This window comes from Diospyros lotus, chromosome 7 (genome assembly GCF_014633365.1).
Source record: "Diospyros lotus cultivar Yz01 chromosome 7, ASM1463336v1, whole genome shotgun sequence".
Taxonomy (NCBI): Eukaryota; Viridiplantae; Streptophyta; class Magnoliopsida; order Ericales; family Ebenaceae; genus Diospyros; species Diospyros lotus.
Window position 1 is genome coordinate 19,043,531 of NC_068344.1, and position 14,060 is coordinate 19,057,590.

The 14,060-nt window shown below is 40.6% G+C and overlaps 1 protein-coding gene across 1 annotated transcript; it reads right to left on the reverse strand.

Annotated features, from left to right (window-relative positions):
- Positions 1 to 177: 177 nt before the first annotated feature.
- LOC127805777 (uncharacterized) lies at positions 178 to 13,180 on the reverse strand. Its single transcript, XM_052342546.1, has 4 exons — positions 13,108 to 13,180; positions 10,637 to 12,879; positions 975 to 1,285; positions 178 to 703 (listed from the first exon to the last, which is right to left on the reverse strand). Exons 2-4 carry the CDS (start codon positions 12,838 to 12,840, stop codon positions 327 to 329), a joined length of 2,892 nt encoding a protein of 963 aa, XP_052198506.1. The 5' UTR covers positions 12,841 to 12,879; positions 13,108 to 13,180; the 3' UTR covers positions 178 to 326.
- Positions 13,181 to 14,060: the final 880 nt, after the last annotated feature.

The window sequence follows — 14,060 nt, forward strand, 5'->3', positions numbered from 1 at the left end:
TCTTCCCCTTTCTCTATGATAGGGGCGTCAAAATATTCAGCTTAATACAAGGGCCGACTGATCAACATGACTAGTAAAACCCTCCCCTCCCCTCCCCTCCCATGTCCTTGATAACAGGCCCTTAGTAGATTAGGCCATTTCGTCGAGTCACGCAAGGGTTGAGCATTGAGTCAAAACATTATTAGCACATAGAAAGAAATATCAATCAGGCAGGCCCAAAAGGTGAAACATAAACATTACATGGAATTCACTACACAAAAGTCTGTTTCCACCAAGAACCAACACTTTAAACCAGGAATTCAAACAGATAGTCTTTTACCAGTTCCTCATAATTCAGGTCTGACTGGAGCATTTGCAAGATCCTGAATCTCCTTCTTGCTTTTTATCCAGCACTTACGGTGGGTGCCTGGATCAATCTTGATCAAGTCCTCGGCAATACCCACGAATCCGTAAAGCAGAACCTCCTCCATGCTTTGCAACTCCGTTGCTCCTGCCCCGCTGCTGCTGGTTTTGCCCTTCCTGGAACTAGAAGCCACTCGCTCATAATCTGCTCTGCCATGCTTATTCTGCAGAAAATAGGAATGGAGTCTCTCCGCATGTTCCAGCCCAGAAAATGTGCCCAAGAATGTCACTACTATGACAGAATGGTTCTCTGGGTTCCCAAGGCACATCTTGAACTTTCCCCCGCTAAAACCTTTACCTGCTATTACACAAAGAAGAGGAGGGATAAAACAACAATACATTGCGGTTGCAAATCACAATCACAATGAAAAATGTATATGTGGAATGTTTTAGAATATCAGTGTTACAAATATATACATGCTGGTATACATAAATATAACTTTTCAAAAGCATCCTGATTAATGTAAATACCCAGAATTATTGCAAATCACCACTGTTATTATCGTAACAACCTCTCCATTGGTTTTCTCCAAGATTGCAATTAAACGGCACATGATGTGCTATAATCTCACCTCTTAGAAAATCTCCAACAGCTTCTAGAGTTATGACTTTTCCCTCATCAGCATTTTCTTTCACAATGGAACAGTTGTGAATGATGATGACTGGCGGCCAGATAATGAGGTCCTCCTTCTGTGCCATGGCTTTAGTATCAGGAAGAGCCTCTGGAACAAAGGTGATAACATCACGGACCACCTCACTGTTCCACCCCATCAGAACACAAATTGCTTTGTGAAGGCCCAGGTGCTGTGCCCTCGACCCAAACTTGTGAGACATGAACGCATGCTTTGCCAAGCGATTTGTATCCGCGAACTCTTTTGATTGGCTGGAAGAGCATACACAACAAAATTACATATATTACCATTTATTGTGACGGGGATAACAGTCAACAAGCTACCTTTAATTCAAGACCAAGCAGTGGCACCATATTATTGGGACAGGGTTAGTAGTGAACAAATGACCCTTCCATTCAAAGGGAAACAGTAGGAACATCACGATTCTACAATGTTGAAATAAGAAATACTTGTTTGGAAGACATAATATACAGTTATTGATCCCTAGCAAATTCATGAATAATAAAAAATTATCCTAAAATAGAATGTCTTCATATTTGATCTGTAACATGGAAGAATCTTCATTCCAAACAAAATTCATGAATAATAAAAACTTGCCCTAAAATAGAGTGGCCTCATGAGTATACCCTTCTATTGGTGTTGGTTATAAAGATATTTCATATTTGTTTCTCCTTCTTCTTTGGTTCTTAATCAAATTGCTCTTACAACCTAACTTCAATACAACAATATTACTGAGCCTTAATCTCACTAGGTAGAGTTAGCTACTTAAATTCTAGCTCGCAAATCATTTCTATATATAACCATATTTTTATATCCTATATTGTGACCAAAAGTTTCTCATCTATATATACCTTGCAGTTATGGCCAGCAGCCATCTCAACAATAGTGGCCTCATCATCCACCATTAATTCACTGCCATTGTGGAGTGGTAACCTTAAAGCCACAACCTTCTTCAATACACCAAGCAAACAAGCTTATTGGAAGCCTATGCCAGAAATCTTTGTGATTCCATTTGTTGATGGTTCTCAAGGGAAGAAAAAGTAGATTACCAGTTGCAGCTTCACAAAGCATTACTAGAAGAGATTGCAGCAGATTCCAACAAAAACAGAAGAAAGAAGGAAAAGAGTTATGTTTAAACCTTCTTGAACACTGCTTTGTCAGCACCAGGCAGGAACTGGCTGCCTTCTTTGTTTCCAAAAGTCAACATAGACACCATGCCGATTTTTGAAGAGAAAATCTATTGTTTTGATCACAAATGGTTTTGAGTCATAGCACTTGGGAATGATGCAGGCATAGAATTCTATGTATTTTAGAACTTCATATTTCTAGTTATTTCGTGCTCCTAGTTTGGTAGAGGAACTTTAAGTTACTTTTCCTCGTTTGCTTTGAATTCCAAATTTGGATACACTTAGGATGTTTGATTTTCTTTCTCTCATGAGTCGGCCTATTTGCACCGAACTATCCATTTGAAAGATGTGACATATCAAACTCTCTCAAGCCACTGAATTGCATAATCCAAAATTCCTATCTCAAGGTGTTTGATGTATACCACAGCTTTGCATCCAAGGGTTGTGTTGTTCATTATTTTTGTTATCCCTAGTCAAAGTTAACGAGTACTAAAACACTAACTAGGTACCTTAGTTACATTGAGCCCTAATCCATGCTTACCATCTAATGACCAGAAGTCACCCAAACACAGGTATCCCAATTTGTAACTTACAGTTTGGTACTCTTGTGGTTCATATAAAACTGAGGTAATCAAGTGCCTACACCTTTTCTTTCAAGGGTGCGGGAAATGACCAAGAGGCAACATGTTCTAGCCCATGTGAATTCATAACATTTGCTTAGATATGGGAAGGGCCCAAGAGGCAGTATGTTCTTTCCTTCTAGGCATCATGGGGATTAATGTTTGGAGGTTATGAAGTCAGGATACTGACCTGTATAAGAGAAATATTTTACTACAAGATAAACATGGCGTGTGGACAGCCTAATACACTGTTAGGACCCCTTTAAACAAACTTATCAGAGAAGAAAGAATGAGGGGAAAAGTGGGGGGACCACAGGGGCAACCAAGTAAAATGACTCAAGGGTAAAAGAGTCATAAGTTAGTTAGAGGGGAATAATCAGGCATGTGGCTGGAACGAGCAGAGGAGTAGGTATAAAAGGGAGGAGAGAAAGAGAGAGAAGTGTGTGGAGAAATTGAAAAGATTCTTGGGAGAGAAGACGACACTCTCAAATCGGTCGACATCTATTGTTTTCTTCTTTGAATTTGTAATCGTTTTCTTTTATAGAGGTTGTAAACTCAACTGTAATTGGGAGTTTTGTTTCCTACGAATTTGGCTAAATTCAATCTAAGAGGGTGACCTCTATCATTTGGTATCAGAGCGTGATCCATGGGGGTGTCTATATCGAAGAGGGTGGGCGAGCTAGAGGGGAGGTTGGAGACCTACCAACAGCAAATAGAAGGGAGGATGGATGGTCTGCAAGGGGGAATGGACTTGCTTAAGACTGAGTTTCAGCGGGTGAATGGAATTGAGAAGAGTTTGGCAATGGTGTTGGAGCAATTTAACTTGCTGGCGGAGAAATGGGGAGAGGAGGAGAGGGGACGAAAGGGGAAACGGGGTGAGGAGGATGTACCTGTGGACTCGTCCCTTACCATGGGAGGCTCACCAGCATAGGGGGAACGTAGCCACGAGGTCGGAACGGAGTACGAAGCTCCCTAGAGGGAAGACGACAGAAGTCAGAGGCTGGAGATGCCAATATTCGAATGGGGCGACCCTGATGGGTGGGTTTTCAGGGTCGAGAGATACTTTATCGTCAACAAGTTGACGGTAGCAAAGAAATTAGATTCAACAACTCTCTGTTTTGATGGGCCTGTTGCACTCGCCTAATTTCAATGGGAGCAAAGGCGGCGTATAGTCAGGAACTGGGAGGAACTCAAGGCGATGCTGAGAAGCCGTTTTTGGTCCACGCAAGTGGGCACGATGGAGGAGAGGTTCCTTGCTCTTAGGTAGTGGGGGTCCGTCAAGGACTATCATCTCAGCTTTGAGATGCTAGCCTCGCCACTTGAAGGCATGCCGGAGGCTTTGCTGGAGGGCCAATTTCTCAATGGATTGAAGCTGGATATTCGGGTTGAAATGAGAATGTTAAGGTCGAATGGGCTGGAGTAGATGATGGACATGGCCCAACGAATCGAAGAGAGGAATCAAGTGGTCTGGGGAAGCCCTTTCAGAACTGGCCAAAACAAGGGATCGATTCATTCCAACCATTCCGACCCATCTCCAAATCACCAACGGGTGGTGCTTACACCTCCCCCACTAGCGTCACGAAGATCACCAACGGCCAATGTAGCTACCTCATACTGGTCATCGGCTGCAGGTAAGTGGAGCACTCCCCCTTACAAGAGATTGAGAGAGAGTGAGTTGCAAGCCAAACAGGCGAAGGGGTTATGCTTTCGTTGCAACAAGAAGTATTTGATGAGCCATAAATGCAAGAATAGGGAGCTGCAAGTGATCGTGATTTATAAGGAGGAAAGGGATGAGGAAGAAGAAGAGATAGAGGAGGCTGAAACAGGGCATAATTCAGGGAAGGGGGGAGACACGATCAAATTAGAGGTGGTGGAGCTATCCCTCAACCGGTGGTGGTGGGGTAAACTCCTCCACAAACCATGAAAGTAAAAGGGGAAGTAAGGGGACAAAAGCTAGTGGTCTTAATTGATAGCGGGGCTTCCCATAATTTTATAGCAACTGAATTGGTGTAGAAATTAGGGTTAACCCGAACACAAACAAGAGGTTATGGTGTGATCATGGGATCGGGTATGGCTATTCAGGGGGCTAGAGTGTGTAAGGGGGCAATCTTAACATTGCAAAATGTGGAAATGGTGGAGGATTTTCTGCCATTGGAGCTTGGGAGTTCAGACGTGATTCTTGGAATGAAGTGGTTAGCTTTCCTAGGGGAGACACAAGTTGATTGGGGCTCATTGGTGATGAGATTTAAGACCGGGGGGGGGGGGGGCACTGTGACACTGCATGGGGATCCTAGCCTTAGTAAGACCTTGGTAACATTGAAATCGATGATGAGAGCATTTAGAGAAAATGGGGAAAGGGTGCTACTTGAATTGGGGAGTTTGACTGCCGTGAAAAACAAGGCTGGAGGGGCAATGCCAGCTTGCAGGAGCTGCTCATGGAGTTCAAATAGGTGTTTGAGGAGCCAGGGGCCCTTCCCCCACACTGGAAGCGAGACCATGTGATTACACTACAACCGGGGGTGCCACCAGTGAATGTTCGGCCCTATCGGTATCCCCACCTTCAGAAAAATGAGATTAAGAGGCTAGTTAGAGAGATGTTGGCGGCAGAGCTTATCAGGTCAAGTGTGAGTTCATTTTCCAGTCCGGGATTGTTGGTCAAGAAGAAGGATAGAGGTTGGAGATTTTGTGTTGATTATAGAGCTTTAAACAAGGTAACCATTCTCAATAGATTTCCCATTCCAGTTATTGAAGAATTATTGGATGAATTCAATGGGGCTGTTGTTTTTTCCAAGTTGGACTTAAAATCGGGGTATCATCAAATACGAATCAATCCTAAGGACATTCCTAAGACCGTCTTTCGCACCCAAGGGGGACATTATGAATTCTTGGTTATGCCATTTGGGTTAACCAATGCCTCTGTCATATTTCAATCCTTGATGAATGAGATCTTTAAGGAGCATTTGAGGCAATTTGTTTTGGTATTTTTTTATGACAATTTGATTTACAGTAAGGATATGGCCAAACACAAGGAACATTTGAGGTGTGTTTTGAGGCTACTAGCAGTGCATTAGTTGTATGCTAATGCGAAGAATTGTCAATTTGGGCAGCGGGAGATTGAGTACTTGGGGCATGTCATTTCTCACGAAGGGGTGGTTACAGATAGCTCTAAAATTAAGGCAATCATGGAATGGCCTAGTCCTAAATCCTTACAGGAGCTTCGAGGATTCTTAAGTCTTACGGGGTATTATCGGAGGTTTGTGAAGAATTATGAAAAGTTGGCATGGCTATTGACAGATCGCCTTCGGAAGGGAAATTTTTTCTAGGATGAGTTAGTAGAACAGGCCTTTCAGTCTCTTAAAAGTGTGATAATCGAACTTCTAGTGTTGGCCTTACTAGATTTTTTCCAAGGAATTCATTGTGGAGACTGATGCATCTAGACACGGTTTGGGAGTTGTTTTGATGCAAGAGCAGTGACCCATCACTTTTTCCAGCCATTCCCAGCGTATGAGAGAGAGCTAATGGCCATGGTATTTGCAGTGAGGAAGTGGAGAAACTATTTGATTGGGCAGAAATCCGTTATTCGGACAGACCAACAAAACTTAAAGTTTTTAATGGAACAAAGGGTGCTCAGTCCGGAGTGTAAAAAATGGGTCATGAAGTTGATGGGATATGATTGTGAGGTTCAATATTGACCTGGGTTGGAGAACGGGCAGCGAATGCTCTCTCACGCCTCCAATCTCCCATTTCATTATTGGCTCTCATCATTCCCCGAGTAGTGCAACTTGACCAACTTAAGAAGAAGGTGGAGGAGGATGCGACACTTCAACTAATGGTTAAGGAGGTGAAGGCTGATCCCACTAGAAAACATGGGTTTACCACGGTAGATGGTCATTTGTTGTTCAAAGGGAAGCTGTATCTACCTAAAGGCTCCACCTTGATTCCTTTAATGCTGAAGGAGGGGCATGATGGGTGGATTGGAGGCCATTTTGGGGTTCTCAAGACCTATAAAAGGATCTCTTTGAAAGTGTATTGGGTGGGGATGAAGAGGGATATTCAACAATATGTTTGTAGTTGCTCGTGTGCCAACAAAATAAATATGAAGCATTATCACTTGGTGGGTTGCTGCAGCCGCTTCCAGTTTCGCGCCAAATTTGGGAGGACGTGTCCATGGATTTCATTGAAGGGCTACCAAGGTCAAGGGGGAGGGATTCAATATTGGTGGTGGTTGATTGGTTAGCAAATACGAACATTTTATTGCTGTAAAACACCCATTCACAACAGCAAGCATAGCAGGGATCTTTGTGAAGGAGGTTGTCAGGCTACACAAGGTTCCAAACTCTATTGTCTCTGATAGAGATAAAATTTTTATTAGTCATTTTTGGGAAGAGCTATTTCGATTGCAGGGTACTCAATTGAATAGGAGAAGCTTCTACCATCCACAATCCGATGGACAAACAGAGGTCCTAAACCGCACCTTGGAGACCTATCTTCGCTGTTTTTGTTCGTCCAAACCTAAGGTGTGGTGCAGCTGGTTGCCATGGGCCGAATATTGGTACAATACTTCCTTTCATGCATCCTCAAAATTAACTCTGTTCCAAATTATATATGGGTGTGAACCTCCCCCATTATTGAGATTTGAGAAGGGTACTATAGCAGTTTCAACAATCAAACAACAACTATTGGAGCGGGACTCAATTCTCGATGAATTGTAGTCCCAACTGTTAAAGGCTCAAGTTCGGATGAAGGAAATAGCAGATAGGAAGCGGCGAGATGTGCAGTTCGAGGTGGGCAATATGGTTTACGTCAAAATTTGACCCTATCGGCAAAAGATGTTTGCGAAGAGAGTGAATGAGAAGTTATCACCGAGGTTCTATGGGCTTTTTCCAACTGAGCTAGAAATGAAGGTGTCACCAGAATTTCTGTTGGGAATAAGGCCAGGTACAAGGAAAAATTTAAGGAAACTTGATGTCCTTATTCAATGGAAGGGGCTGCCACCATTGGAAGAAACATGGGAGCCCTACCATTAGATTCTACTTCAATTTCTAGAATTCCACCTTGAGGACAAGGTGAGACTTACGAGCGAGAGTGTTGTTAGGACCCCCAATAAACAAACTTATCAGAAAAGAAAGAATGTGGGGAAAAGTGGGGGGACCACAAGAGCAACCAAGTAAAATGACTCAAGGGTAAAAGAGTCATAAATCAGTTAGAGGGGAATAATCAGGCATGTGGTTGGAACGAGTAGAGGAGTAGGTATAAAAGGGAGGAGAGAAAGAGAGAGAAGCGTGTGGAGAAATTGAAAGGATTCTTGAGAGAGAAGACGACCCTCTTGAATTGGTCAACATCTATTGTTTTCTTCTTTGAATTTGTAATCTTTTTCTTTTATAGAGGTTGTAAACCCAACTGTAATTAAGAGTTTTGTTTCCTACGGATTTGGCTAAATTGAATCTAAGAGGACGAACTATATCATACACCTACCATACAGACCATATACCCATATTCTCAATCCACTACCAGTTTGGTTGCTTCGGTAACATTGTATCAGACCACATAAGATCAGCCAGCTGTCCTTAGTCCATGAGTCAAATATGTGTAAGGGGCTGCCACTCTAGTCTGACTCCCCATATAAATATTGGACCCAGATGTCATAGGCATGAGTTAAAAGTCTTGCAATGACTGCTGTCAGGACCCTGGCCCTAACTAGGTTTACTTCTAAGATATAATCGAAAGAGTAGGAGAAATAGAGATAGAAATAAGGGAGAAAAAGACAAAATGAGGAAGAAACAGAGAGAGAAATGATGGAGAAACAGGGAGAATCCGAGAGAATAGTGAGGGAGAATTGCAGAGAAAAGGGAGGTCTTTAATTCATAACAACATAATGATCAGCCATGTGGTTATAGCTTTATATATAAGCTATCCACAGTTTCTACAAGGCAGTTACCAGTCCTACAATACAAGTAACTGCTCCTTTAACCTCCTAAATCACTCCATAATCGAGAATAATCAGATAATAAAAGCAATAGCTAACTCTCTTGCAAAATAACATAATCTGCAAGAAATAAAAATAAAATAACTAGCTAAGTCGTGACATCTGCCCAACCTCTATCTGTACAGCTCTCATATTTAAACAAATAATGTCATTTTCCATACCCTAAACCCTAAAGAAAAAAAAAAAAAAAAAAAACCCTCTTCATATTTAAACTTCAAATGTGTTATGAAGGCTTAAAGAAATAATCAACTCTACCCATGTGTGTGCTTAAGTGTAGTCTAAAAACACCATATAGTACACACGCACAGACTGCTATTGAGATTGTCCCATTTGCCTCAACCTCAACATATTGTCAACAAAAGCATCTAAAAAATTTGATCATGAAAACTCACTGCTAACAAGCAAGCTGCTATTAGAAACAAAAGCAGTTCTTAGCAACAACTTTTTCCAACATGGTACAAGCAACTGAATTACCTTCTGCCGAATAAGGTAAGCTTAAAATTTCACGCATTACATGGTCAGCACCTTCAGATTTGTCGGGTCATCATAGAGTCAGAGACTTTAGTGATCTCTTGCAAGTGACAAAACATAATTCTGCAAGAAATCGTCCTTTGATCCAGATGCGTCCATATGCTTTTCAACATCCAAGTTACAGGAATATCAATGCAGCATTGGTTTCAAAAACTATCAACTTTCAGTGGAACTTTTAGAAGACCCCCAAACTACTTGACTTAATTCACAAGGTTCACTAGAATAGCCAACTGGGACCAAAAAAAAAATAATAACATGGAAAATGTTAATCCTGCTAAATTGAGTCGAGTATATTGATTCCAACAACATTAAAGTTGCTTCTTTTTGACAAGAAGGTCCCAGTTTTGAGTCGCGAAAAAAAACTCTTTTATGTTGAATTATTAATTACCATCTCATCTAAAAATCTTAAGTTGTTAGATAAAGAGTTAATTTTATCCTTTATATTATTACTTTTACTCTCAATTACCCCCCCCCCCCCTTGGTGTGGCCAGGTTTCACTATAGAATAGGTCCAAACACATGTAACAATTAAAATATTAAGTTAGCTGTGAGGTTTGAACTCTTGACCTTTGCCTACTCTGATACCATGTTGAATTATTAACCACTTTGTCATCTAAAAACTTAATTTGTTAGATAGAGTTAACATTATCTTTTATATTAAAACTTTTAATCTCAACATTTTAAACATTAGGGGTAAGATTGTGTACAAAGCCGACCTTCTTCTCACCCTTGTCTAAGTATCTATTGTCTCATTTAAAACTCAACCTATCATATAAACATTTGCTCCAGCCACCACCAACCAACCAACCCACCCTTGCAAGCCACTTGCTCTTAAAGGAAACAGTTTACAGAAAGATGGTCCAACATCCCACGACCTTATCTTTTAAAGAGCAACCTAAGTCCACAGAACATGTTGTGCCTTATATTTCACTCATTCCACCAAAAACCATCATACAAGTCACTTTTAAATTCTCAGTAAAGGTGGTCAACCTACAGGACTGACTGAATATGTCCTGAAAAGACTGATGCAATGTCCACATTGTCCTGCAATCTAACTCAAAGGAAAACAGTTGAAAGACTGGTTTCCAAATAATGTTACCATTCACCTAACTTCAGAATGCATCTGAACAAGGAAACAAATATTGTGGTTTAGTGTACCCAGGCTGGCTATCTCAGCTAATCAATTTTTTTTTCTCCTTACCCTCCTTTTGGTTCTCTAACTCACCAGCTACCTAGGCTATCCCGCAGTTACTCAGTTGATTGCAGAAGTAAGAACAAGATTACAAGACTCAAATCTCAATATACCAAAGTAAGAGGTCAGCTTTAACAAAGAACAGACCTTCTGCCACATACAATGCAGAACAAACTACCAGCTTTTCCTCGCTCCTTATATCTTTTCTGAATAACAGATTTCGCATTCAACTTTTTGCTGAAAATTAGGAAGGACTTATGGACCAGTTCCTTAAACTCATTAGAATCCTCAGGTGGCTCAGATTTCATAGAATTCATCCAATCCTCTGATTGGTGAACTTCATTTTCATACTCATCCATCTGGTTATCATCCTTGCCCCTAATCCAAACATTGTGGGGTTTGGAGAGGGCATATCTTTTGTTAAAAGGTTGAGGATTATTCAAGCTTCGATGGCCAGGTCTAGGGTGACCCTTTGTATATCTACCACCATGCTTATGTTGTTTGAGATAATGCTCTTCCACATGTTCCATACAGTCATGAGATGACAACCGATTGTCAAATCCAGAAACTGTATCATAATCTGCCCCAACAAGCCTAGATGTCAAAGAAACACTTGAATCATCACAATACCTTTCCTCACTTCTATCAATTAGATGCCTCATTCTACTAGTATTGCGCCAGTTACTTGAAACAATATTTCTAGAATTATGCCTACTTATATCTGCATCTTCACTGTAAGTTCTCTGGAACACCATTTCAGATGCGTCATATGTGCCAAGCTCCTCGGCTTCAGTTGCATGTATCCTAGCAGCAACTTTACCCATTTCTGCTTCATATTCAAACTCAGGGGAATATCTCATTCTTTCATGGCGTGATGCTGGACCTGCATCTCTTCCAATGCCATGACGTAATCTCAAGAGAGAGAGTTCTTGGTTATCTGAGCCACCAAAATGTGACAATTGCCCATCTCTTGACATTCTCCTTCCAAATTCCAATGGAGGACTTCTGGAATCATAATAGTCCCCACCTCTTGAAGTTGAGATACTCATGCCAAGGTAGTTTGAACCTTTCAGCTTTTGTGTTGAAAGGTGGTCTAGCAAACTGCTGTCTCTTTGATTTCTGTAATTATATTCAGTATTATCAGCACCTTCTGCAGCAGGGTCCTTCATAGCTGATCTTAACAAATTTTTATCATTATAATCTCCTTGCTCATGTGTTGATATGCCTCTGCAAAATTCATCAAATGGGCGTCCATAACCATCCCTATCCCATCCCCCAGATCTAGGATCCAAATACTCCTGATACTCATCTCTCATGGGACTAAATGCACCATGTGGGTTACGTATCAAATCCTTATGTTCCATGCCAAGGTCTTTTCGCGAGTCTAAACTGGACCTATGGTCATAGTCAAAGATGCCTTGAGGTTCTTTTAGTTTAGAAGGGATCACAGGACATTCACTTTCCATCAAGGGCAAACCAGCTTTGTATGATCCCTGGAAATTGGCCCTAGAAAGCCCTGATGATGTTCTATACGGCTCCTTGAAGTGAGAGGAACCAATAGAATCCTTTGTCTGAGACACTGGCACTTGCGCATAAGAAGCATCCCTTGCATAAAGCAAGGATCTTTCTTTTCCCCTGTATGATTCAATGCCTGACGATTTATCCACAAGAAAATCGTCTGGATACAAAGGTCTTTCATCCTTGAACCTGCCCATATCCAAATATTCTGATGACCGGGTAAAACTTCCAACACTTCCCCCATATTTTGATGTGTGCCCCAAATCTTTAGGCAGTCCATACAAATTATCTACAGCATCATGTCGTGAAACCATAGATTTCTGACTTGAAATCTCACGTCCACTAACCAAATACCTATCGCCTACACTGTCCTCCGTAATTGGTCTACGAGAACCATAATTGTATCCGTGCCCCGACTTCAAACCAGTGTTCACATCGGTATGAGAATCAACATAATCAACAAATTCATATTTTCCCCGGAACGTTTCCCGTGAGAAATCCGCACTTGAAACTCCCGCATCAAACTGAGACCTTTTGTGAACCAGCCCAAAAGGCGGCGACCTGGACCTCAGTCGCTTGCCTCTGCCACCACCAAGATCGTAACCGCAATCCCTTCTTTCCAGTGAACTGCTCCTCCTATCTGCAGCCCCTAATCTCCGTCGTGGTTCCTCCATTTTCCGTGGGCTCAAACTCCTCCGAAATCCCGCTGACCACTCCGGCAAGTCCCGGCGAGGGAGGCCAGAACGGCCTTGACCCAATTCAATTTCGCGACCCCTTAACTTCGACATGGAGTGAGACGAGACCGAAAAGTCTTCACGCCTTCGAGATTGCATACTTTTAACTAACCAACAAAAGCTAAAAACTAAGAATACCTGAAAGTCGATCCAAGAGAAAGATCAGATGTCAGATCTGAAAATGCTTCGGCAATCGATCCGAATCCGGTTTTGAATGGAAAACCCTAAATCTTAAATTCGTAGAAATCAAACTCCAAACGACAGATTGCCGGTTATATAATGATCAAGAACAGTTGATGCGAACCTTAAACCAAAGAGTAAATCAAATCATTGCGAGCGTTAGAAGTGGAAGAGAGATTTCAAAACCTTCAGCAGTGAATTGGGAGATACAGGCCATGCATGAGATGGGGACTCTAAAGAGGGAAGTGGCGATGGTGGCTTCAACTTCCTTCTACCTGAAGATTTATTTATGGCATGCTCCATAATTTTTTTTTTATAATTAAATTAATATTTTTTTATTTATTTTATGATTTTTATCATTACTAATAATAAGTAATAGATGATAAGTAAATACAACACAATATTATTATGCATCAGCATCGTATTACGAAATAAAATAAATAAATAAATAAATAAATATAAAATTTATAACTAATATTCTTTTACTCTCGTTGAGCTCCGACACGAACATATAGAGAGTGAGGCTCACATCCCCCTTTGATGTTATTCGTGTCGAACAAACGTTAAATTATTCGATCTGAATAATATAGTAATTTTATAAAATTTATATATAAAATAATACTATTATGTATTAGTATTGAGTTTAGACTGAATAAAAATAAATATATCTTATACAAATACAATAATAAGTGTAATGCAAGTTGATAAAACTTATGCATACATAATATATATATATATGAAAGTGTTTTTTAATTTTTTGATTTAGTTTTTTACAATTGTATTCTATAATTTCATAAAAGAAAAAAAAAACAAGGACTAATAGTAATAGATATTATAACCTCTTATACAATCTCTCATTTTTTTTATTTAATATTAATTGTTGCAAGAAGCTGCTCCCAAGATCGAGTTAGCTTGACCCTCATTTTGTTTCTCCTTTCCCAAATTTCATTTTATTACTAAACACAACATAAAAAAGTATGAGAGATCACTAAGCTTAAACACTGTCCCACTTACACTTTTCAAGCAAATGTAACTTTTAGAAGACATCTAGCTCTCTAGCAAGTTCTTCATTAACTCTAAGCTAATTGCAACCCAACAAGCAGTTATTAACCTTCTTTTGTATGAAATGAAAATAAAAA

Bases quoted from the DNA above. Each gene is read 5' to 3' on its own strand.
- LOC127805777 (XM_052342546.1), bottom strand. From the start codon at position 12,840: ATGCAATCTCGAAGGCGTGAAGACTTTTCGGTCTCGTCTCACTCCATG. The intron at 1,286-10,636 runs GTCTGTTCTTTG...ATGCTCTTCCAG, and splicing joins TGCATTGTATGTGGCAGAAG to CCAATCAAAAGAGTTCGCGG. The intron at 704-974 runs GTGAGATTATAG...TTTGTGTAATAG, and splicing joins TGTTGGAGATTTTCTAAGAG to CAGGTAAAGGTTTTAGCGGG.